This window comes from Fistularia commersonii, chromosome 13 (genome assembly GCF_037954325.1).
Source record: "Fistularia commersonii isolate RoL2024-O1a breed Wild chromosome 13, RoL_Fcom_v1.0, whole genome shotgun sequence".
In the NCBI taxonomy this organism is placed as follows: Eukaryota; Metazoa; Chordata; class Actinopteri; order Syngnathiformes; family Fistulariidae; genus Fistularia; species Fistularia commersonii.
Window position 1 is genome coordinate 7,861,369 of NC_141296.1, and position 25,037 is coordinate 7,886,405.

At 37.7% G+C, this 25,037-nt stretch overlaps 1 protein-coding gene across 1 annotated transcript; it reads right to left on the reverse strand.

Moving 5' to 3' along the window:
• Nucleotides 1-1,017: 1,017 nt before the first annotated feature.
• On the reverse strand, nucleotides 1,018-11,729 carry xpnpep2 (X-prolyl aminopeptidase (aminopeptidase P) 2, membrane-bound). The gene is made up of 21 exons (XM_086158244.1): nucleotides 11,606-11,729; nucleotides 11,059-11,123; nucleotides 10,453-10,563; nucleotides 10,308-10,371; nucleotides 9,501-9,605; nucleotides 8,303-8,389; nucleotides 7,992-8,135; nucleotides 7,337-7,438; nucleotides 6,918-6,999; nucleotides 6,587-6,788; nucleotides 6,173-6,262; nucleotides 5,769-5,878; nucleotides 5,598-5,675; nucleotides 5,221-5,292; nucleotides 5,083-5,143; nucleotides 4,821-4,890; nucleotides 4,570-4,674; nucleotides 2,733-2,792; nucleotides 2,472-2,548; nucleotides 2,280-2,369; nucleotides 1,018-1,408 (listed from the first exon to the last, which is right to left on the reverse strand). Exons 1-21 carry the CDS (start codon nucleotides 11,712-11,714, stop codon nucleotides 1,208-1,210), a joined length of 2,085 nt encoding a protein of 694 aa, XP_086014370.1. The 5' UTR covers nucleotides 11,715-11,729; the 3' UTR covers nucleotides 1,018-1,207.
• Nucleotides 11,730-25,037: the final 13,308 nt, after the last annotated feature.

Here is a 25,037-nt window from a genome sequence, read left to right on the forward strand (position 1 = left end):
ATTATTATTATTGTTATTATTATATTTTTGAAAATTATGGTCATCATCGAAGCCCAACACAAGAAGATATGGGATTTGAAGGAGAGGGTAGAGTCAGTTATGTTGCCAAGTTTGTGTGTTTTGTCCAACTATGAGGAAGGAGAAGTCTTTGGTACAGGGTAGAAGTCATGTTTGGTGGGGAGTTTTGTTTTGTTGTTTATTCATACTTTTTCTGCAACTGAGAGACTTTCATCTGATAGGCTTTTTTAGACTGTTTTGCAGCATCTGCTGTGACTAAACGAGACGATTTTGAACAACAAACTATGTTGCATGTGCTGCGGACATAGTCTGTTATTAGGTCCGTGGGGGCAGATTTATTTAAATGGTGTCTGTGTTTCCATTTTTCCTCCCATCTGATGTATCTTTGCTTCTCACCCAACCCAACAGTGTCCCTGATCAGGCTGTCTTCTTCAGAAAGTGTGATCATCAGCTCAGTTCTCCCAGTCTTTGGTATTGTTGTTAATGGCTCTGAGGTCTTACAAGAAGTTCACCAAAAAATTGACGACTTCTTCTTGTGTTGGGCTTTTGGCTCCAGCTTGTCATAGTACACCATTTGCATTTTACAAAATGACTGAAAGAGAGATATGTATCTATGTCCTCAATTCAATAAAGAATATGATTATTATGAACATTTAAACATTTTGGGGAAGTCCATGAAATTAAAACACAAGTCTGAATGATGACTTGATTCTCTAGCCCCTGGAGAAGTGTAGGGAGAGTACAAAGTCATCCAAAATTAAAAATGAGTAAAAGTAAAATATCTCAAATTTGTATACACATGTTGTTCTTCATAAATAATTCTCCATATCAAATAGTCACTCATCTGATTCACGCATTTTGAATAGCTGATTTAAAAGAAGTCCTGAAGTCCTGATGAACATTCTTCACTGTCATTAAAATGTTAATTTATTGCTATAGAAATGAAATAATCTGGTCAAAGCTAACAACAGCAAAGATCACAAAAAAGGAACATTTCAATTTGAATGTCACAATATCACTTATTTAATCACCTATTAAATTTATTAAACAAATATATCCTTTAGTTTAAAACTGAAATAAATTACAGTGTCTTTCCCAGCATAGTATAGCTGTATGATTTTCAGCAGAGGCTGCATAGTGGTAGAACTGGCCTGCAGGAAATCGAGACACTGCAACAGAAATAAGCTGCTCAAATTATGTTGTGGAGAAAAGAGGTGGTCAGACAAACAATCGTCATGGAGGTGGAAAGGACAGAGGCAGAAGATCCAGGTGCAACGAAAGGTTCTGTATTTTTAAGCATCCATTCCTTCTCCTTATGCAGCCCCTGATTTTCCAGCTCTGTACCGACCAGCTTTCTGATAGTCTCATAGTAGTTGTTCAGCCACTGCAGCTGAAAGGAGAAGAAATTGTTTGGACCTTAATATAATCATTGCTAGTATATGACATTTAGATGTTTAAAAAAAAAATCTGTGTGGTGAATTTAATATTCCACCCACCCTGGATTAATTACCCTGAATTAATTCAACTCCAAATGCTAAGAACTTGTGTTTGTGTAGACAACTTTCAAAATATAGTCTGCCTTCCAAAGGCATAAACTAAAGTAATTATGATTTAATATAGTATGATATAATTATAAATCCAAAACAAATCCAATACAAGAAAAAAAATCAGGATTTAAGATCCCATCTTAAGTCTATTTTGGGTCAAATATTGATGAACCAGCAGGGACTTAGAAGAAGTGTTGGGTTTTGCATTTCGTTATAGCGAAACTACATGAGGACATGCGTGACTGTCGTCACAAGCAACAGCTATCAGACGGCGCAGTTATTTTTGTGTAATACTCAAATTTCAAATGTTCTTCAGTGGTCAATCAATATAAAACAGTACAGGAGAGTGGCATAGCAAGACAATTCTGTATTCAATCGGAAATCATGTTCAACTTTGGACAAAAGGGAACATAATACAGACAGATTTCATGTCAGAGTGCTGTTTTTGTATCTCTGAGTGGCAGAGAGGATTTAACCTCGAGTGAAAACAGTTTTTTTTCTGAAAGGAAACCAAATGCCATCAACACAAACCGAAACATATTTCCATATCAAATGTGCTTTAAGCAGGGGTATTTACAAAGTTAGACAGGAAACCGATTATGTATGTCGAGAAGGAAGAAATATATATTGCAGGTAATGTCTTTCTATGGGCATTTAATGATTATGATGAATGACGAATCAAAATTTTAGAACACATTAAAAATATACATTTACCTGCACTGGGCTAAGAAGAGAGGTTTCAATCAGCTTTCTGTCATATGGCACCAATGAAACTGTATCGAAGGTCAAGTAGTTATGACCGTACTGAAATGAAAAGGAAATGGAGCCAGCAGTTACTCACAAACAACTGTTATGCAAACAATGAATGTAACACCAGCATCAGAGCAATGACTGCACTGCGTCTACCTTTGTGGTGATGGGTACAATCACTGCAACATCTTCAATCCTAATCCCAAAGTCATTCTCCTTGTAATAACCAGGTTCTTACAAAGAAAAGTAAATGATTTAATGAATGAACAGGAGGAAAGAAAAAAGAAAAACACACCAAAATAGGGTGATATTTTTAGGGAGTTAATCTCCCTAAAAATGAGTCTTGAATTGAACATAGTTTTGAAAAGTTAGAGAAAAATCCCCCAAATAAAACAAAAACAATAACAAAAAACTCACCTATTGATGTAAACATGCCAGCTCTGAATGGAATGTTGTTGCTTTGAAAACCAACTGGCCCTGAAGACATACAGCAATAACACTATTTTATTATTCAATTTATTCAAAAGCACAGAGCAAGACATTAAACTTAAAATATATTCTGAATTAATATTTGGATATTTCATTTATTTATATTGTTTAACTGTTCTGTAATTTTTACCCAAAATATGTTTTACTTTTTGAAAATAATCAGAAATAAATTTGTTCGCACTGAATATGTATGACATATAATTCAATATAAACACCCCTGGGCTACATGATTGAAATTTCTTGCAGGATTAGAGAAGTAATACGATAATATTCCTGTCGAAATCATCTTGTTATTTAGAACTGAAGAAACCTATCGGATGAGGGGTGAAACGTCCTCAAGTAAAAAAAATTAAAGTCCAGTTGCCATGACAAAAAGATTTCGACAAGAATTTGCCATGACTTGGATGACTGAGAGCCTCCACAGACATGATACTAAAATATACATTTTTGCAACAGAAATCACTTGGAGCTGAAAATGACTGAAAAAAATGCAAGCTATAGCTGGATTGAGGGAAAGAAAGATGGATGTTTTGCAGAATCATTTAGGCTCTGTTAGATAATTGTGAAACGTTCATGTGTTACGAGTGCGTGTGCCATAAGTATCTGTGAGTTTGTGTGCGTACACGTGCGTGTTTCGTGTGGGCGTGCATTCAAATCTCTGGCTTCAAATTTCTACCATTTCATTGAGGTTTCGTGGTGGTTGAATTCCATGGAGATGCATTTCTTTCAATTTCAAGCTCTGCTCTCTTTCAGTGCTTAATGCACTGGAAATCATTTTTCAAGCTCAGAAGTTCTTAAACATAGATTTCAGATTCATTTAATCTCCACAGTATTCTCTCTATCATTTAGTATGTTTTTTTCACAGCTGCTGGATTCTGTCCAAAAACCCCATCATGATTAGGTTACTCTTGAAAAAGAGCAAGTTAAGTAGAAAAACTTAAAAATATGTTGAATGATTTCCTGGAGTGAAAAATGTACAATACAGATTAAATTCAGCCTGCTTCTTTGAATGCTTTTTGTCTATCTGTAAAACAAAGTCCTACTCTGGCTTGACTACAAATATTGCCCTTGTGCTGAATTCTGCAGCGTTGCTTTGGCTCAAGATTTACTTTTCTCCACACTACAGCTTTTCCGACTGAGCTTGTTGATCCAAATGTTAATTTTAACTCCCCCTTTTGACTGCTTCTTCTTTCCAATGCGTCTGCTCTTTTATCTCCAGTAATGCCAGATTATAGTTGATCCACAATGACTCCACTCTTTTCTTTGGAAAACTGCTTTGACATTTAACTATTTTTTTGAAAATCGAGGTTGTTTGATGCATACTATGCTACTGATCCTTACATTACACATCCATATCTTAATAAGTCCATATTACAACAGACTTGAAACATAAACTATCAGCTCTCCTCTCAAATCCTTCCACTTGTCATATGTTGTTTATTAACTTCTTATAATAAACAAACTATTTAATACACTCTGAATGTCATATCCAAACATATTCACCTACTTAAAATGTAAATCCTCATTTCGACTAAATTAATTCCATCCTGCATTTTCTCAAGAACATGATCACCGGTCACAAACTAAGAATGAAGTGAGATGTGCTACACTCTCCCATTCTGTGCAAGGCTGATTTAAAAACTGTGCACACTTCTCTTTCTGAGTACTTCTGTTTTAATTGTTGACTCTACTAACACTACATGTGGTAATTTCTGTTCAACCTGAGCTGATGGAGAAACATTTAGGAAATCATTAGTGTACATACACTCATGAACTCCGAAGTAGTTTCCAACACCGTGTCCTGTGCCATGGCCGTAGTTCAAACCAACCTCCCACAATGCCCGTCGGCCCAGCATTTCCATGTTCACACCTTTCAGAAAAATAAAAATAAAAGAGCTGATTATGGAGCATCCTGCTGCACAAACAACATATGCTCAGTTCCAGCAATTGCAAAATAGAAATAAATCTCTAATAGATGACCAAAGAAGAATTTTATTGAATATATTTTATTCTTACCTCTTGTTCCTGAAGGAAATATAGTACGTGATATTTCAATGTTTCCCATAAGCACTCGGGTGAAGGCTTCCTGCAAGTTAAAATGTTGTTACTTGTGTAGAAATTGTATTATTGGAACTGATTTTTTTAAGAAATTTATATAGGTTGCATTCCGTGTTTTTGAATTAACATAATTACAATAATACAACAATAATGAAATAGTGCTGGCCATTTCATATTTGGACACAAACAAAAATTACTGTTCGATTTTGAAAAGATTTACCTTTTGCATTGTGGTTGGAGTTCCCCAGTGAACTGTACGAGTGATATCAGTGGTTCCATCTCTAAAAATGACAGACCAGAGATGTCATTTTAAATGCCAGGGATATATAATTAAGTAATTCTGTCTGATTTTACTCACAGATACTGTCCACCGGAGTCCAGCAGGTACATCTCATTAATTGTTAGTCTCCTACTCGTCTCATTTGTAGGGCTACGTCACAAAAAAACATGAACAATGAAATGGCATGTAAGTCAAAACAATGTAGTCCAAGAATAGCATGAAGACTAGAAAATCAATCAAGTGAATTCCAGATTTGCACTACTGACTCTGTTTGAACTTCCCATGGCCCATCCATCCATGCATCCATCCATCCATCCATCCAACCATACGGGGCAAGGGCAGCAATTCATATATTAATGTTTAGAGAGGGATGTATGATTTTAAATGAAACATAAAGACGAGAACGAGGGTGGTGTACATTATAAGGGCTCTGCCTGAGAAGGTGAGCTACTTACCTGTAATGTGCAAGTGCAGCATTGGGTCCACTTGCAGAGATTGTCTCAAAGCTCTGTCCTCTACTATCTTTCTGCTTGCTGCAATGATATTAATTTTAGGTCATCTTCATAAAAATCATAAACAATAGTATGACTTGAATGTCTGCCTTTGTATTAAATACACACATTCACCTGCGACATATTCTGACGTATTCTGCAGCTGTCAACTCTGTTTCCTTTCCCGCCGGCACAGCCTTCTCCAGCCACATCAGTAGCTGTATAACTGCAACAGCATCTCTCACCTTGACAGAACAGCAGCGCCGAATAAACAAATTAATTCAGGCAATTCTTTTTGAGTGATTAGGTCAGGTATGAGCAAATTTTCAGGTGGTTGCAAATTTCCCTATTGATATTCCCTATTTTGATATTTCGACTAAGTATTTGGCTGTGTATCTGTACTTTTTCTCTAAGTCCACACAATTGATATTATAGCATATAATATGCCCCCCCCATGAATAGTCCTTTAAACTTTCAGGTCTTTTTCTATCTTGGGTGCTTGTGTGTGTGTGTGTACATGTGTGTGTGTGATGACTTACATGAGCTTCTCTTAAGATTCGCTGCTCAGTTTCATCTTTCACTGCTTTTGTGATCAACACAGGAGAGTAGGAGCTTGTCATTAGTTTGTCCTACAGGATTCAGGATACAGGATGATTTAAATAATTAAAGGTTTAATTCTGCTATTCCTGAAATAAAATTATTTTTATCACTGCCCCCCCACCCCCACCCCCCCACCCCCCACCCCCCTGCCCTCCCAATGCCTTCCCCCGAATGATAATATAAATAGATCTGGGGTAAATTTACTCCAAGAGATGAATCCTTGATGGAATATATTCAGCAATGAAAATTCATTTCAAAACAATGAAAGTCAAATAGCCAAAAGATAAAAGAATTTCAAAACTGCTCAGGTACCCAATAAAAAAATACATCAAGACAAAATTGAGTGGATGTACCTCTGGTTTTATGATCTCATAAAGTGCGTAGTTTGTATACTCTGTACCAATCCACACTTTCACCCTCGGCTGATCCACATAGATCTTGAGGTCATCCAGGACAGAGTCGTAGTTTTTTAACTGCACACAAAGGGGTCCCTCACAGGAGGTGTTCAGGTATACTTTCAATTCTTCTGTCACTCTGGATTTGTGGAGGAAGAGCCTAGTAGATTTCAAGGTATGGTGGAAATAAATTTAAACTGAGGTAAGGGGGTCGTTTATATGAGGGAAAAAATGTGAATGTTAAAAAAAACAAGAATGTTCCAACATAAACACAGACAAGCAGATTTACCAAATCTCATCCAATGTCAATAGGGTATAGGAATAGAAGAAGGGATTGTATGGGATGTCATTGCCACGTAGATTAAACAGCCCTTGAAAAAACAGAAATACTGTCGTTAGTTAATGCAGAACACTTTATCTCCAGCATTAGTCAGGTATATCAGAAATGTATTAGTCCCCCTCATTTTTTTTTACAGGTGATATTATTTAAATGGCAGGGTAATGTGGCCCGATTTCATCTTCATGCTACATGAGGCCACTGTGCATTGCTTTATCTCTGAATATTTCATTTCATCATAATTTCATTATTTCAGGAGTACGTTTTGTTTTTGTCTGTGACTGTATCCCTTATATCATAGTGCACAGTATTTATCACTGCCTCATGTGAACTCTACATTTGTAGGAGGATGTTTACATGATATTGCTTACAGGCTGTTTCATCGAGTGCTGACAGCAGAAGAGCTGTGGGCTCGTATGGGTTGACTTTCATCTGTGCCCGGATCTGAGACACTTTATCCTGCCAGGACCGCTCTGTAAAAAAAACATATAGATGAGGTTTAGCCCTCCATTTTGACATGCATATTCATCTGGGAGCTGATTATTCACCAAAAAATAAAACATTATTTCCTTCAACATAGACAAAGACACTTAAAGACACACACACACAACCACACACACACACACACACACACACACACACACACACACACACACACACACACACACACACACACACACACACAGAGACATATAGCCATTTGCTTTATGACGGTCTCCATTAGTTCATGTCTTCCATTTGCCTACATTTGCCAATTGTTTGACCATAAAGTCTAATAATACCCACAAGCGTCTGAACACACTATGTCTGGAGCCGATTGTCTTTTTTTGTATTTGATCTATTGGCTGGATGGGCTGTTTATGGCTGTGTTTGTGGTGCTGTTTATCTCTCTTTGTCGAGTTTGCAGGTATTTATCAGCACATAGATAAAGTAGAAAAGCACAGGCAGATCCCATTGTGTGTGTTTCGTGAGTGTATGGACACCAAGTCTCCCGCACATAATAAAAAAACAAAACAAACAACCCACGAATGACTCTGTCCGGGAGGATGGTCAGGTTATCTGCTTGGATCTGAGGTCTGGTTGTCCACACTTGGTCGACCAGGTTACTTGGAATAGACCTGAGGGTGCGATTACTTGCGTCAAGCCCGATGGTGTAGTCTTCCTGAGTTTCTTGCAGAGGAAATTGAAGATCAATGCATTAACAGAACAGAGTAAATCACAGAAAAACGGTTTGCTTTGGCCTCTGCAAGCAGTATCAATAATTTAACATTCACACACGAACGCTGTTTATAAATGTTAATCTGGACTGACAGAACGAATTGACAGCAAACACTTACTGAGGGAGAAGAGAAACGGATCAAAGCCTATTTCGCCGCCGGATGGGACCTCAGAAATGAGCCACTCCGTAATGCTTCTGACGGATGCTGGGAGTCATCACACATGACAGGAGGTAGCCAAGTTATTACAGACATTATAGGATGTGACTGAATAGTCATGCAATGGTGAATGCTGCAGTGCCTCACTGCAGTATGATATTTACAGTATATCAAATGTGCATCAAAGTGCTCTGTAATATGTAACATTGCAAAGAATTATAGCATCCACTTTATGCTCTGATGTTTATAATCATTCATCAGCAAAATAGAACCCAGCTGTTTATTAATGGTCATGTGCAGTAAATTAAAGTTCTTTCTTACCTTAATGTTTTTTTTTCAAGGTACGCTATTTTCCTTGTTTATTTCGTTTTAATGTCTACCCTTCAGCTATACAGTATGTTCAATGTGAATCTGGTTGAGATTCAACAAACTGTATAGCTTTTGAATCATATCAATACATCTTACTTAAAAGCCCTAAAGATATAATAACCACTATGTGAGAAAAAAAGCAATGAATAAATGCAATACAGCGAAATATCACTACCTAAACAGTATTGTAATTGTTCTGGACAATATATTTAAGCTACTAATAGAATTATTTTAAGGGACTATATTGCATTTGTCCTACACTTTTTAACTATGATGTAGGGGAGGAATGACAGCAGTTTCCAGTAATGAAGAAGCATCATAACGCCGCTAAGGCATTGCAATGTGTCTTTTAAGTAACTGTGGTGTGTTTTTTTTGACTTACTATGATGAAAACACCAATCATTGATAGATAGAAAACCACAAGGTACATCATTAAATTGATGGAGGATTTATAATTTTTCCCTCCTGACCACACTGGCGTTTTCAATGTACTACTATGTCAGGTCTGAATGTATACCTTCATTTGGTTGACTCTCATTACATTGCAGTATAGTGTTTTAGTACACATCTGTTTTAAGTAACATTACTTATCCTCAACCCAAATAAAAGCTGATGTGTGTTTAATGCATTAAAATGTCCATTATTTTGAGTATTTTCTGTTGTCGTAGTAACACACACTGTTGCTACCGTGTAGATCTTGATAAATTAACTGAGCCTTTGTCAGCAAGGTCTTAAAGTTGCAAAATTTGTGTTGTCCTATTATGTTAGAAAAACCATATGATCTGCCCACCATCTCTCTCCAGCTCCCAATTGCAGTCTATCTGTCTCTCTGCTTGAACCCAGTAACGGCTGTCTGTCCATAGTGTGGCCTTGGTCTGAGTAACTACGGCAGTGCCTGTAAGGAGATGGGATGCCAACAGTGTTAGGGGGGGTGCTGGTGACACTGAATTACAGATGGCTATAAATGTCAGAACAATGTGTAATGGGCCAGCTAATCTTGAAAAATATACACGTGTGGGATAACGGGAAGGTTAAGCGGAAACGAGGGGAAGATAGCAATCTGGTGATGCAGGACGGATATTTATTCAGGGAGTGTTATCTGCTTTATATTCTACTGCTACACCTTTATGTGAAAGATAGATTCAAATACCACTGTACATCTACTCCCAGAATCCAGTCCCGTGGGTTAAATTATAATGTGGAACTGTGAAATAATCTTTAATGAGCCAAATGAGAGAAAATCTTTTTTTTTTCCAAGGATTCTCGTGTAACTGTGACATGACTAAACATTGTTTGAGCCTTTCATCAATAAAGATATGGTGGGGAGAAACATTTCCGTTCATTAATTTTTAGGTCACGGTTGTTATGCTGAAGCAGTGATTTACGCGCTAAGTCATATTGCAAATGAGGCTGCCGATAAATGTGGATGCGATGATGCACTGAGTGGACAGAGGCAATGAAACAAAGTGAACAGTAGAAAGGCTGCAATGTGAGGATGTGGGAAGAAAGTAGAGGAGCTGCAAGGCACACAGACAGGGGGGCGTTTAGTCATGGGAAAGTGGAGGAGGACAAGACAAAAGGCATAAAAAGATTTTACCTGCAGAGCCTGTAAAGCCTGTCATGAAGGCCAACCTGGCATCACGTGGTGCAATATACTCGCTCTGCCAAAGAGACATAAATTGGCATCACACACACACCCGTATAAATCATTATGAATTAATTAGGATGGCAAGCAGATGTACCAGGTGTGTGTCAGTGCCCGGGATAATGTAGGCAGGGATATTCAATGAAAGCATTTGCTCTCGTAACTCCAACAGCAAGAGAGTGGTATTTTTTACTGTGCTGGGGAGGTACTGTAACACACACAAACAACCAGGGAGAAAAGTGAGAACATTTCATTAAATCAGAGTGCTGAATCATTTCTTTTCAGTATCTGGCAAAGTGATCTTTACTGTCATATGTGTGCAGAAATCATTAACCACAACTGTTTCGAAGGCATGCAATGTCTTTCATAATAGGAAAATCCTTGGTAACTCAGTGGTATTTTTATTTATCTTATTATGGGGACTGAGTCTTTTAGAACTAATCTTTAATTCTGTGGAACCTTATGACTCATTTGTTGTTTAAGGTTTTTATATTTTGTCATATTCCATCTTATTTTCCATCATTTTAATCTGACCATGTGCATTTTATTCTCAAATTTTCTCCAACCCTTTATCTATTTGTCAGTTTATTGTAAATAACTGTGTAATGTGATATAAATAGACTTGTCATAAACCTCCCTGTCATAATTACTCATTAACCCTTTAAATCACATAATGTGCCCACTTATCCCATTCTGAGCTTACTGGTGGAGATATAGTGCAGTTCCTCTCAGTTGATTCATAAGCAACGGCAGCCGCAGTGGTTTTTCCTGGAATCAGACGAGTGTAGTGACAAAATACCTTAAAAAGCGACAGTAAACGAGCTAAACTATGTGAATCGGAGTCTTTGTAATTGGTAATATATTCTGTTACATATTTTAAGCCAAAGTGGTTGTCACAGTTACACAACAAATTCAGTTAAAGAATTCTTTGGTGCTCCTTTGTAGCTGTGTATAAACCACAAGTCATACAGTTCATCAACATTTTAAAACTTTGATCTGTTTTTACAGTATAAATTCGTGCACTTTTCAAAGCCAAGTTTTATGCAAATATATGCATGGATAGAGCAACCAGCAGAAGAAAAAAAAATAGTAGTTGCATGGTTTCATAAAATCCAATAACAATTTGTTTACTCATTAGTACTCGGTCCTGTATGGACACAAAAGACAATTCTCGATCTTCTGTTCTGCCCCACCTGTAACTGTGCAGTTTCACCATGCAGAGCTCAGTGAGAAGAAAGAGAAACTTTTACCTGTCAGCGTAGCAAGAGTTAAAACTAGCAGCCAGCCATGGGAAGGCATTGTCTCAAACCGGCTAAAAAGAGTGGCAACAAAGCAGGTGCTCCGTTGTGCATGCAGCATATGCAGTGTGTGGTGAGAAAGTGTGTGTGGGTGTCTGCTAGTAAGTGCATGACCATCCTTTCTCTCTCTCTCCTTTCCCCTCCTCCTTCCTTCTCAGCTATTCCTCCATCTCCTCTTCCCGCAGCCCTCTTGATAGAAATCACATGAGGTGGTTTTGAGGAAGGATACTGATGTCACCACAAACATTTTCTTTGCTTTGTGACCAACAAAACATTGTGGTCAACCACAATGACCACCCACAGGTTGTTTTTTTTTTCTTCGACCCTGACTGAGATTCTCACCCCTCCACCCCCATTTTCTAATACTTTGGTTTTGCATTTCTCACATCACTACATAAAGCCACTGATACGGATAGTTATTTGAATTCATGTAATGGTACAGTGAGAGATTCCAAATGTGCTTATGTATAGGCAGCGCTACATAAGAAAAGATAAGGCCATGCTGGTATGCTGATGATTTTGATTTTATTACATGTCTGTGAATCATCATATCTTTGCATACAAATGAGCAGCTCCTTGTAAAACAGCAGACCTTCAAACATGTGCGCCTGCTCACGGTTTCTGTGTTTATAGTACTTGTATGAAACTGAGTGTATTCCCTTTACATGAAAAGAGAAGGGCAGAGAAGAGAAGGGAAACTGAAGGAGGACTTAATGTGAAGTAGTGCGGGTGTAAGGAGGTCTTTTTCAATTGAGAAAAAAATTAGGTCTTGCCTTATTTGAATTTTCTTTGCTTTCTTTTCGTATGGCCCAGTTTGATATTGTATTGTTGGGTTTTACACTAATGCTTCGCATGAAGTGTTGTGGGTATATCATCATAATTATTGTTATCAAAGAATTGAAGCTTTGGAGTCATTTACAAGAAAGCTGCAAGCATCCACGGTGCCCAAGAGACATCTTTTAATACTGGCTTATTAACGGTTTGCACCAGATTTTATGCCCATGCAGCATGTTATTGCGGACAAACTGCCTCATTAAAGATTTTTTTTTTCAGAAAATACTTTGGCTGTGGTCATGACTTTGAAATCTTGCGACTTCCACACTGTATCATTATAATGCTAAAATTAAACAGTGATAAAATATGATGAATATTTCTATCCAGCACTCCATTTAATGAGTAACTGAGATGTCTGTGGGCATCTCTATCACAGTACCGTGCTGAGTGAGTTTCAGTCTTTATGAAAGAAAACCTTCTCTGTAACATGGTCAGTATAAAGAATTGAAGATTTCTGTGTTTGTTGAAAGACAAAGGGAAAACATAAGATTTTCTTCTCGTAAGTAGTAAGCTCAAAAAATGTTTGATAGATTTGGCTATTTCCCCTCTTTTAATCAGAGTGATGCTGGTCACTCTTGATGTGGAGACAATATCAGACAATGATATACTGAAGACAGCTGATGCTGATATATTTATATTTGTTTTTCAATTTTTTTATCTGGAAATTAACAATCATGCAATTGAGAATTTTTATGTTTTTGTTAATGATTGATTGTTTAAGGTTGATTTTTGAGGCAATAATTCAAGATGGTTGTCAGACTTTTATATTATAACTGTAAGTGGATATTAAATTTACACAGTCAGTGGTGATGTGTAAAAGCACTCCATTTTAAGGATTCTGATTGTGTAAGCTACACAATCAGAGCTCATATTCTACATTTCTATCAGCAGCAGTATTAAATGTTATAAGTGTCACAGCATCTTCATCCTGATGTTCTGTTATCTTTAGAAAATATTGAAAAGGTGGCTGTTATCAATTCTAATGAAACTGCTGAGAGTGAAATGTTGTACCTGGGAGAAAGTTATTGCCATAAAAAATACCATCACTGGGAATTTAGGGTAAAATTCTGAGCTTGATTGCAGATTTTTTTAGTCTTTATTTAAGTACAACTTGGCATCTCTTTCAGGCATATTTTGCTAAAACCTCCTGCTCACCTGTTTAGTATATTAACATATTATGAGCCTATTGTGAGTCCAGTGCACACAACTGAATATTGATTTATAAAAGTAGTTAACCAACTTTCATCATTGTGTTCTGATGCAAGGGCGCAATGAATGGTAGAATCAAAATGTTATCCATTCTGTGTATCTAATGGAGCAGCCCGTCCAACAGCATTTATAGTGAAGTGACCAGCTGGGGGAGACATAACTGCACATATGCCACCATTTGTAAAACAGATGAGCACATTGCAGCTGGACCTCTTCCCAGACAGATGCTTGCTCATTCCTTGAGTTTCCCTCTGGAACTTCTTGGACTGTGTTTAGGAAGGTTTGAGTGTCATAGTACAGGATAATATGATAACAATGCAGTCATTTTATTGTCAAATGCCATTGTGGCAACTGGACTTGTTTCTTTCTGTCTTTCATCTTGAAAATGTTTTGACTCTCATCCCTCGGTCTTCTTCACTTGTAACAGACTATGGAGTTTTGGGTTTATACCAGCTGGGGTTGGGTGTTAGTCTAAATTGAAAGGGTTTGTTCGGTCAGTGACTGAGTTGTAGCTCAGTGAAGGTCTTTCCAGACCTCTTTGACTGCTCTCTCAAACTATCTTTCTTCTCTGGCCAGAAAGCAGACATTGTATTTGTCAAAGGGGTGGCCCTTGTCCTTCAGGTGTGACAGGTGCTGAGTCGTGTCCTGAAGAAGTGTCTCTCTTTTGTTGCGCCACTTGTTTGTTCAGAGGTTGTTTTGTGTCACCAGTGTAGAGGTCTTCACAATCTTAATTGCCCTTAACAGCATTCGTCACATTTTCAACTTTGTGTTATAATGTTCTGTCCTTGGGATACACAAATCCTTCCCCTTGGGTGATGTTGGGTTTTTGAAAAGTATCTGGATTTGATGATTGTTGAAAAGTGTTCTGAGTAAATGCAGTCATTATTAAGTATTGCGTCTGTGTATTCAATGGCTTTGGGTGCTATGATCATCTCCTGGCCTCTCTCTCGCGCGTAAAACGCAACTTGATTTGTAAATGTAAGGCATAATAATAAACCTCCCTGAGGCTAAATAACAGAAAATCTAAATAAAAAAAGATTCCAGTGTGTAGGTGCAAGCGCAGAGACCCAGGATATACAGTATATTGGCTTTCGATGCATATTTTATTCTCTTCATTCAAATGGTATGAAAGTGCATTAATGAAATTTTGGTCATCATGTAGTTACCAACCCTGTTAATAAGCCACACACTTTTCAAGAGTTTTTAGACCCATTATCAAGTGAAATAGTTGGAGACACTGATTTATCTTTATCTTTTCTAAGGTACCCGCTGTATTTATGTTTGTGTCATATTTAAATTGGAAAGAAATATATTTACATATCAGGGAAGCTACCAAAAAATCCATTAAAAACAAATTGTGAGCAAAGTTTTGTGAACACATTATCCCGGGTACTGACACACACCTGGTACATATTGTAGTTTTGCGATGAGCTGCAGCTGCCATGCTGAGGACGGAGAGGAAGAAACAGATGAAGGATTCTGGCCTTTGACAAAAACACATGCTGTGTACGCATACGAGGTGGAACGGAGGGTACTGGCCCTTTCTGGCTTCCAGTGAAGCCATCTGGAGTTCAGAGTGAAATTCTGAACTCATCTTTGCCTTGAAGCCTGATGACTGTGTTGAACATTGTCAAGCAGCAAACTGCAAAGTAAACATGTTTGGTTTCTTTTGTTAATTTTCCTGTGATGCCTTGAAGGGGTCTGGCAACATTTCTACTTCATGAGTCAATACAAGCTTTTTTTCTTTAAAAGCAAGAAAGGGAAATATTTCTCCCTTGCCCACGTACAGCTGTTCTCTGAAAACAGCTGCAGCATATCTAACGCATGACTGATACAGCCACATCATCCCCTTTACTCCATCCATGCCAACTCGTACCAAAAAGTGGCAGCTGAAGACAATCCCAGCACAGTTGATATCGCTCTACATCCGAAAACCATTGGTCAATGAACCAGATGATCTTTTCCTGAGTAGCATACATGGACTTGTAATCGTGAGGAGACATGGATGAGAAAAGATGAAAAAAAGAGAAGAGATATTTAAACACATATTTTCCACTACTACTATCCTGTATCAGTAGGGTTTCATTAGAATTGAATGTGCCATGGCAGATGCAAGAGACATAATTTATAGTACGATTTGCATTATAACATATTATAAATACACTGCGTAAATATGATTTATTCTTTGGTGTTGAATTAAACTTCTTATCATCATGTATTTTAATTTCACACGTACACACATACGCATGCACACAAACCATTCTCTCATTCTGTCCCTTTTTATAATGGGTGTTGTTGCTTGTACTTGTTATGCATTCCTTGACTCTTAGCTTGTCACAAAAAGCCATATATTATTTTTTTCTCTTTCTAAGTGGAGGAGGCACTGGTCAGAGGACACCCCACACAGATTATGAGGGGATTATAAAATGTTGATGCCCAGGGGCTTGGGAAGTGAAATGTTATAGGTTGTGAGTATGTTGCATCAGTTTCTTTCAAATAAAAAATGAAGAAGTTCTTGTTCAATACTTTTGGGCATTTTATGACCACTGACACTTGGTACTTGAGTTAAAGTTCAGTGAAGCCTGCAAATTGCTTTGACCTTGGAACAGGATAGGCTGAATTACATATATTGTAAAAGCAAACAACCATGATAAACACCAGTTAATGTTTGGTCACATTGAAATAAGAAATTTGGTCAATAAATGTAGGCATTGGTTATAAAGTCCTTCGGTTGGATATAATTCCTTGATAACACCTGAGAAGTGGCTGACCTTGTCATAAAATTGATTACATAACTTCAACAGTGAGTTTTTAAAATCCAGATAGTGAGGAAATTGACTTGGTGAACTTCTTTTGCTCGATCATGACACCAATTGCCGCTCCCGCAACATTCTCAAGCAACATGTAAATGACACAAAAACATTGACAGCCATGTTATCACCATTACTGCTGATTGAAATTGTTTTTTATGTGCTTCATGAAAATCTGCATTTAGATGCTGAATCTAAATCAAATCATCAACTTAAGTATTAGGTTTTCTAGCTTGTCAGGTGAGATTTACGCTTCCGATGTGAATGAGCTGACATGTCAGAATATTAAATATGAAGATGCACAAGAATGGCTCAGGATATACCTCTTTTCACCTTAATATTGTCACTTGCATGGAAATAGAAGTGTGCACAGAAGGTTAGATTTACTATAATTGTGCCACTAAATGTTTTCAAAGATGATATACTGTTTTCCCTTGTATTTTGGCACGTCTCGTTCAGGCCTCACATATTCCATGACCAGTAGGAGGTGGAAGTGCTCCATTCTTATTTGTAGCATTGCCAAATGAGATTGATAAGAGCATAACATCGGGATTAGCTAAAGTAAATGTAAATGTTACAAAAGCAAAACATGTTTAAAAGCTGAATCGCATATAATGATAATGATACTTATCTATCATGGCAATTTCAAAGGTAACACTTTTAAATAACTATTGTTAATAACTGGTAATCTGTTCAGAAATTGACCTTGAGGGGATAATTCACAGTCAATGAAATTGCAATGGAATGAGGCAAAGTTTCTATAATGCCAAGCTATGTTTAATTTAGAGTCTGGTCAGAAACCTCTTATGAGGATACAAAGATAAATGGCTAAAATGTTTAATGTTGATCAGTTGAAATCACACTGTCAATTTGATATTTTGCTTCCTTTCTCAGTTATCCCTGACACAACTATGTGTATGTGATTTTTTTGTCTTTTTGTTTGGATATTTATATCGTCATATAGTTATGGGAAAAAATTAAAGACCTTTTTTAATTTATCTTTTTTAATACACATCTTATCTTATCTTATCTTATCTTATCTTATCTTATCTTATCTTATCTTATCTTATGATGTTTGTAACTTCTGCTAATGAAAAATATGATTCATATAATTGAAAAGGTTTTTAAATAATATATAAAATAAAGTCATGTAAGAAAAAGTACACTTGAACATTTTGCATCTTAAGTAATAATGTCTTTGTAGTTATAAGCTAAGTATTTTCTATATACCTTACTTTGCTCTGGTTGATGATAAATGGATAAAAGATGAGAATCATGAAACTCCATACAGCTGTGAATGATGACGGTCTAAACTATCCTACTAAGGACTGAAAGGAGCACTAACTAGATTACAAAAGAGAAAGCAATGAAACAAACACTTTCACCTCGAGCATCTGCACCCACTCTTTTTCAAGTTGATCTCATTTTGAAAAAAAAAAAGTATTTGTTTTGTTTTCTGCATCCCAATACACCAGCTATAGATATGGCAGATCCCCTATTTTTCCATCATGTAACAGAATTCCTGTAAGTGGGGCCCGGTTAAAATGAATGTGTAGCATGTAATTGGGACACAGCTGTGCTGTAAGTAGAATTACAGCCGAATCTTGGCAGAGCCTGATGAAACAGAACATGACCAGACCTAAACACAGAGGGGCGCTAATGCACAACCAATCTGATTTCCAATACTCACCTGCCTTTAAGTGAACAACCTGGTCTTTGAGGACCTTTCTCCATCACAGCTGCACTCATTCATAATGTAGATGTCTGAAATGTGTTTTGAAATCCCTGTTTGTATGTGGGTGAGTATTTGTCTGCGTGTGGATCTTAGTGTCATTGGAGCTTGATGATGAGACACAAAGTTAGTGAGCAATTTTATTAAATCGTAGCCCTGGCAACAGTGCAGAGTGTGTGAGTCACAGCTGAGGAAGAGGGGAAGGCAGGGCATGGTGGGCCTGCATGGATGCTGCCTGAAAAACCACCACCAAGATGAGCTGTCAATCAATGTTTGCAGCATCAGAGGACTGATAGTTTTTCAATCCCATCACCATGACCTCTCAATCTGTATGCTCTGACAAGGAATCATGTCTCGGTTTTGAGTTCCGTAGAATTCAGAAAACAATAATACCGATTCTTTTCAGTAGACGTGCAAACATATTTTTAATAATCTCTTTATGTGGCGTTTCATTGAACTACTCCTTCTACCTTGGTAATTGTCAAGAATGGCACAAGTATTATGTCAAAGATTATAAACAACTAGACATTATTAAAATCAATCCAGACAGTGAATACCATCCCCAAGATTCCATCAAAATCAAACTGTAGAGTCAAAAACTGGAGGAATAAGGATAAGGAAACATCATGTGTTGGTCTAATTAACCCACAAAGGGTTAATTAGTTGCAGCCCTGACAGTTGGATCAGGAGCTTGGTGACTACAGTCACGTAAACACAGAGCTGTGCCTCAGTCTCTCCACAAAGTCAACAACAGGTTGTCAGTTGGGGTGGAAGGGAGGGACATCCACTTCCAAATACCTTGCTATCTTTGCGTGCTCTGCCACTACTGGGGAAAATCTGATAAGAAGCTAAGATTACACACACAATGTCAAAAATGTTTCCATTTATGTTTTCTAAGGAGAAGACAGGGACAAACAAGTGTATGGATTGTTTGAAACTATACATTTTTCTTTGCAATAATATAAACTTAAAAGCTTAAATGAAAATAGAGTAATGTTGACTGTGGACTGGTCACCGGTTGATCACGGGGCCATATATAGAGACATACAACCATTCACTCGCTTGTTCCCACAGCCGGGCAATTTAGGTCCTCTAATGAACCGGCTGCATGCTCTTGGACACTTGGAGGAAACCAGAGAACATGGAGGAAAAGGTAGAACATGCAAACTCCACACAGAAACGCCTATCAAGATCAAACCTTTGTGCCACCATGCTGCCATTTGCACCTGATTATTTCTGATTTTTATTTTACAAAGGTCTTAGACAAAGAATATAATTGATAATACATGGCACTGGACATTAAAAAAGATAAACAGTGACATTCTGCCAAATAAAGCAAGTGAAATACTGACTGATATGTTGCTGTTGATCAACTCTGGTTGAGTTTTGTATGTTTCTGAGTACCTTTGTGACGATGAACTAAATATTCATGAGGAAAATGTTTAGCTCCTCAGCTGCTAAATGTTCCACTGTGTTCACTGATGCATTAAACTTTAGCAGTAAAAACAGGAGATTATATATTTTTCCATTTTTTATATGACCTTTTACACAAACGTGATCGAGTGATATTTCAGCTCAAAATGTCAAACCAAAATGAATAAGTAATGACATATGACATATATCATTAAAACAATGTGTAAAGAATGATTAAACATTGGTTTCTATATGCAGACACATATTGCAATAAAATGTTTACTTTCTGTCAAGACCATAAGGTTCCTTTCTTCATGAAATGACATGTATTCTCAACTGATATTTGCACTCTTTTGTGAAAACTCTTGTTTGTTTGAAAGTGTTTTCAATAAAAGATCATCAGTGTTTTCATCAGTGATAATATAGACATAAGCCTTTCCTGTACACACTTAATGTCAGACATGCAATGATCACAAGCATATGCTGCGTATGAAAAAGAAAAAAAAACAAAAAAAACTTCTTTTCATCAGCCTTAAAAAATACCAACATCTTGAAGAAATTATGAGATTTCAGCACCAGCCATATTACAGAGATCTTCCTGGGCTTTACAGCACAATACACAATTTTGTGCACTTTTAGCTAGGAGGGATAACCCCTCCTCTCCTTATTTTGACAAAGTGATCGTAAATAGAGCTGGGGGCCCAAGTGGAACCATATTGCTTAGAGAGATAGAGGCGGCAGAAGATAGGAGGTGGTAAAGCCAGAAAGCGTTGGGAGACAAAAGACTGCAGCCACAGATTCACATTTAGAGCAGGAATAACATCTTTTTGCAGTAGCAAACTAGGAGACTTCATATAATCTTAATCATATAAGCTGATGTTTGCATTGTATCATTATTTACCACACTCAGGATGTCCCGGTAAGCCAAAGATACAGTATGGAAATTCTTAGAGGAAGAATTTAGGCCTTATCTTTTTATTTCTATATCTTGGTCAGGATCAATCATGCTGGCACAACAATTCGACACAAAAGAGGGAATGCCTTCACACAACATGTACCCAAGGTCTCTAAACTGATGCTCCCTTGTATACACACCAATCACCCCCAACACAAAAACAGAAACATGAAAACCGGCTCTGAGGAGATCAAAGTGAACTTTAATTTGGAAAAAGGTTGATATTCAGTCTTCTTTCTATAAAACTACTGCAATGATATGTAATTCCATGACCACTGGTGCTTCTATCACTACTGTTACCATTGTTAATAACACAATAACATTAACATTGGAGGATGTTTAAACTATGGGCACAATGTTTTTTTTGTCGTAGCATCCATCCATGCATCCATCCATATACCCATGCTACTACAAATATCATCATCATCATCAAATATCATTACTACTGATAGTCACACTACTACTATAAATACTAACCATTACAATAATTTTGGTTGATGTTTGAGGTATGAAATAATGAGAAGATCATGGTGGTAGGTTTTAAAGTCCATGAGCTGTATGTGGCATCACAGTAAACATTTGTTCTTGCAGTGTAAGAGCCATCCCAGCTTCTTCTGGAGAGCCTGGCCAGAAGTTTGCAGCCCGTCAAGCAAGTCCTTGTTCCACCGAAGAGACTTTTATCAGATGAATGTGCCTCCAGTTGTGGATGCTCAAACCACCTCAGCTGACTCAACTTACTGTGAATTAGCAACTATTCTATTCCATATTGAGCTCCACAGCCAGCTTTAGTAAAACAGTCTTAACTGACAAACTGCAAAAGCTTTGTCTGAAAGGCTTGCATTGATTCAGCTCCACCACAAATCTATACGACGCTCACATAACCGCTGACACTGCACCAACTGACTGTCTCACTCACCGGCCATTTTCGACATATTGCAACACAAATTATTGCTAGCATACCCTATTACTACCATACTAAAGACACTTCTGTGAGTAATAAAAGCTGTGAGTAATCTGATATTCAAAGCACTGAATAAAATTTTAAGCTAATGACTGACAGAGATTTAAAACGATAAATTGATCACCCAAATGATTTGCCTTATCATCCTTATATGTTATTTATTACTGCAGAAACATAGCTATTTTTTCCCAAATTAGGCATTTTGTATTCTGGATGAGAATGTCAGATATCAGTGGGCTGTGTCGCTCAGTGTCTGATTCCATGTGAAGGACAATCAGTCTTCTAGGATGGCTGATAAAAAGGAAACCACTGCTGAAACAGTATACAAAAGAAATGTAGCCTCTCTACCAAACACTGCAGCATTGGAGTAAAATACACTCTAAACTTAAAAGCAGGAATGCAGATAGAATGACACCAGATTTTGGCCAGTAGCTGATGATGGAGTCTTCCATGTGATTGCCTGTCAATTCAGCAGCAGATGAATGAGGCTCCTGGCTTTGATCCTGCAGCAGGTCACATGGCTGCTGTCTGTGTGTGAGTGTGTGTGTGTGTGTGTGTGTGTGTGTGTGTGTGTATTCATGTGTGAGGAAATGGGGAGGAGTGAGATAGTGAGAAATACTGAGATTACAAGAAGGTCGGGGGCTGTCAGCTGAGATGGATGCAAGACTTCTCATTTGGTCCACAAATCACACACACTTACACATTCTGAGATGGGGTTTGTGTCCTGAGGCGCCAATGCCTCTCTTACTAATGCACAGACACACATGTGTTTAGATGTAAATGCATATGCGCAATCACCCACAGTAGAACAGATGTGTGCATACCTGCTAACATCCTACTGGGCAGCGCTCCAATCAGCGGGATTAATGAACAGGTATCGCGTTTTACAGTAAAACAGCATGTGGGGCCTTGGGGAACAAATGGCAACAGTTTGCAATTCCTCATGTCTGTCTTCAATAAGGTAATCGACTTTAAGATAGCATGGTTAAGGCAATTTGCCGAACTTTACTGCACAGTTGAGTTATGTTCCCCAACAAGACCATCACATGCAATCTGCTACTTTCCACAGACCATAGACCTTCATGAATACTGTGTAAACACTGAGCTGCTGGGTAGAGGCTTGATGGCGCTATATGTCAGAATGTATTCGCTGAGGGAATCCGGGATCATTTGAGAAGAAGTAATAAAATAACACAACTAAAAGTGTTGCATTAAACTCCCCAGCGGAGGCCTACAACAAGTAAAAAAAAAAACAAGTCTGCTTGAACAGCTTTGATGATGGAATTTAGAAGAAATAATGACCACAGACACCATTCTAGCCAAATGGTTCTCAGTGGTAAACATTGTGGTCAGATGACATTTAAAATGCAATATTTTTTTCTGGGTTTGTTTGGGAATAAATGTTCCCACATTTAAAAAGGGATTTTGGGAAATGACACTAATGCATGACAGAGACAGAGGGTTGGTAACAATTTCCAGAGCTACTGAAGAGGTAATGACGAGCCTTTGAACGGTTTCTGCTCATACATTGTTCAGGTTCATGTAGCTTTTGTGCTCCTTATTTTTTTCTCTGAAGAAAAGGTGGTGCTTTACAGTGTTTTAGACAAGATCACCATTGCCGTACTCGGTGCTTGAAAAAAAATCTGGTTGATCTGAATGCAGGTTTTCAAGTGGCTTGTTGAGAGAGATGATAACAGTGTGTGGTATGAAGTGACAGAATCGTCCAATACTCTGTCTCTGGACACCGATCATGGGGAATGAATATACATGCATTTTTCCTAGAGTGCCAAATTCCAAAATGGTGAGGGAATAACACAACTTGTGACAGGTCAGAGCAGGATTATATCAGTGGAGAGTACAGTAGATGAGTGTTAGACTAGCGGGTTTCCATAGATAAAGCCTGGTCAAGAGTGGAAGAATGACATGTTAAGATTCAGCAGAGCTGTTCTACCGCAGTCCAGTTAATCCTTTGTTATCAGGGTGTTTGCTGTGCGTTCGAAAAAAGCAGCAGAGCTTTCTATTGTGTGAAATAAGGCAGTGTGTGCATGTATCTGTGTGATGTGATTTGCAGTCTGGATTTTGTTGTGTGTCTGATAACATGCTAAAGCAAAGGTCACACTGTACAGGTGTGATCTGTGACCCAGACACTGAGTGTGAGAGTAGTATCAATGTCGGGTCCATTAAGTCATCAAGAAAAAGGTAAGAAATGTCAGAGGATATTTGAATAAGTTTGCGTCTTCGAAGCCATGTTGTAGTTTCTATTTCTATTTTGGCATGTTTATTTGACAAACTAACATACAGGCCAACCTCTATATTTATGAACACAAAGAGAAAAGGGGGAAGCCTTTTCCAGCTCTATTTTCATATGTTGATATATTTCTCATTGTCGTAACACTTGATTGAATAATATGAAGTTAAAGAACAGAATGTAATCCTTAAAACCTGCAAAATAAATGGTATCATGACCTGTGTAACAAGAAATTCCAGAATTCCTCAATCAATAAAAATCTATAGGTGGCAGTATATAACCATGAAGTACAATTGCCCAGAGATAATGCTAATGTCCTCATCATGAGCTGAGGGTAATTTACTGGAAATAATGCAGGGCTTTGAACCCCTTTTTGAATAAACATTCAAATTGTGAAAATCGCCATGTGCTTTCCCAACAAGTAAAATTCCCGTATGCTTACACATAAAATTCAACAATCAGTTCACCTTCGCTGTGGCAGCAAGATCGAGATCTCAAAAAAATAATTTAATGACTACAGGTACAGCCATTAGTTACTGCTGCAGGGTAACCTTGTGATACAGCAACGCTGTATTTTTTCCTTATCACTGGTGCTCTTTCCTATCTAGTAATCCAAGTTTGTTTTAGAAGAGGTGACAGTGAGGAACTGCAGCATAGAGGAGGCACGCTTTTAATATAAGGATCTCCTTACAGTCCTGTAAGTAACTAACAATATCACCATTCAGCTGACACAGCTCACTTTACTGCCACGTAACTCATATAAAGAGTGAACAAATGAATGTTAGATGTAATAATTTACAGTTGGCAAAACAGCACTTTGCTAATTTTCTTCCACCCTCAGGTGATGAAAAATAATATCACTGGATGCAGGTAAAAGAATGGATGTGGAAATATATAATTAAAGGAAAGGGATTTTTGATCTTGCAACCAGCAATAATCATTCAGCATGTTTAAAATGTTAAAAATGTTCTAACAACGTGCAAGGAGCAGAAAAACATTCCACCACTTGTGTCAGCGGTAAGGTTGTCTTTGTGGAGAAAGGAAATTAATTTCTACTTGAAGGAAATCCTTAAAAAATGGCATTGTTTCATCTGGAAGTGGCCAGCATCCACTCCTTGCAGTATTAAAACAGTTGATGCGCAGGAGGCATCTCTGCAGCTCCACAAATAGCCCAAGTCCAAACCGGCATGGTTCCCAAACAATGAAGTGCACTCCATCAGAC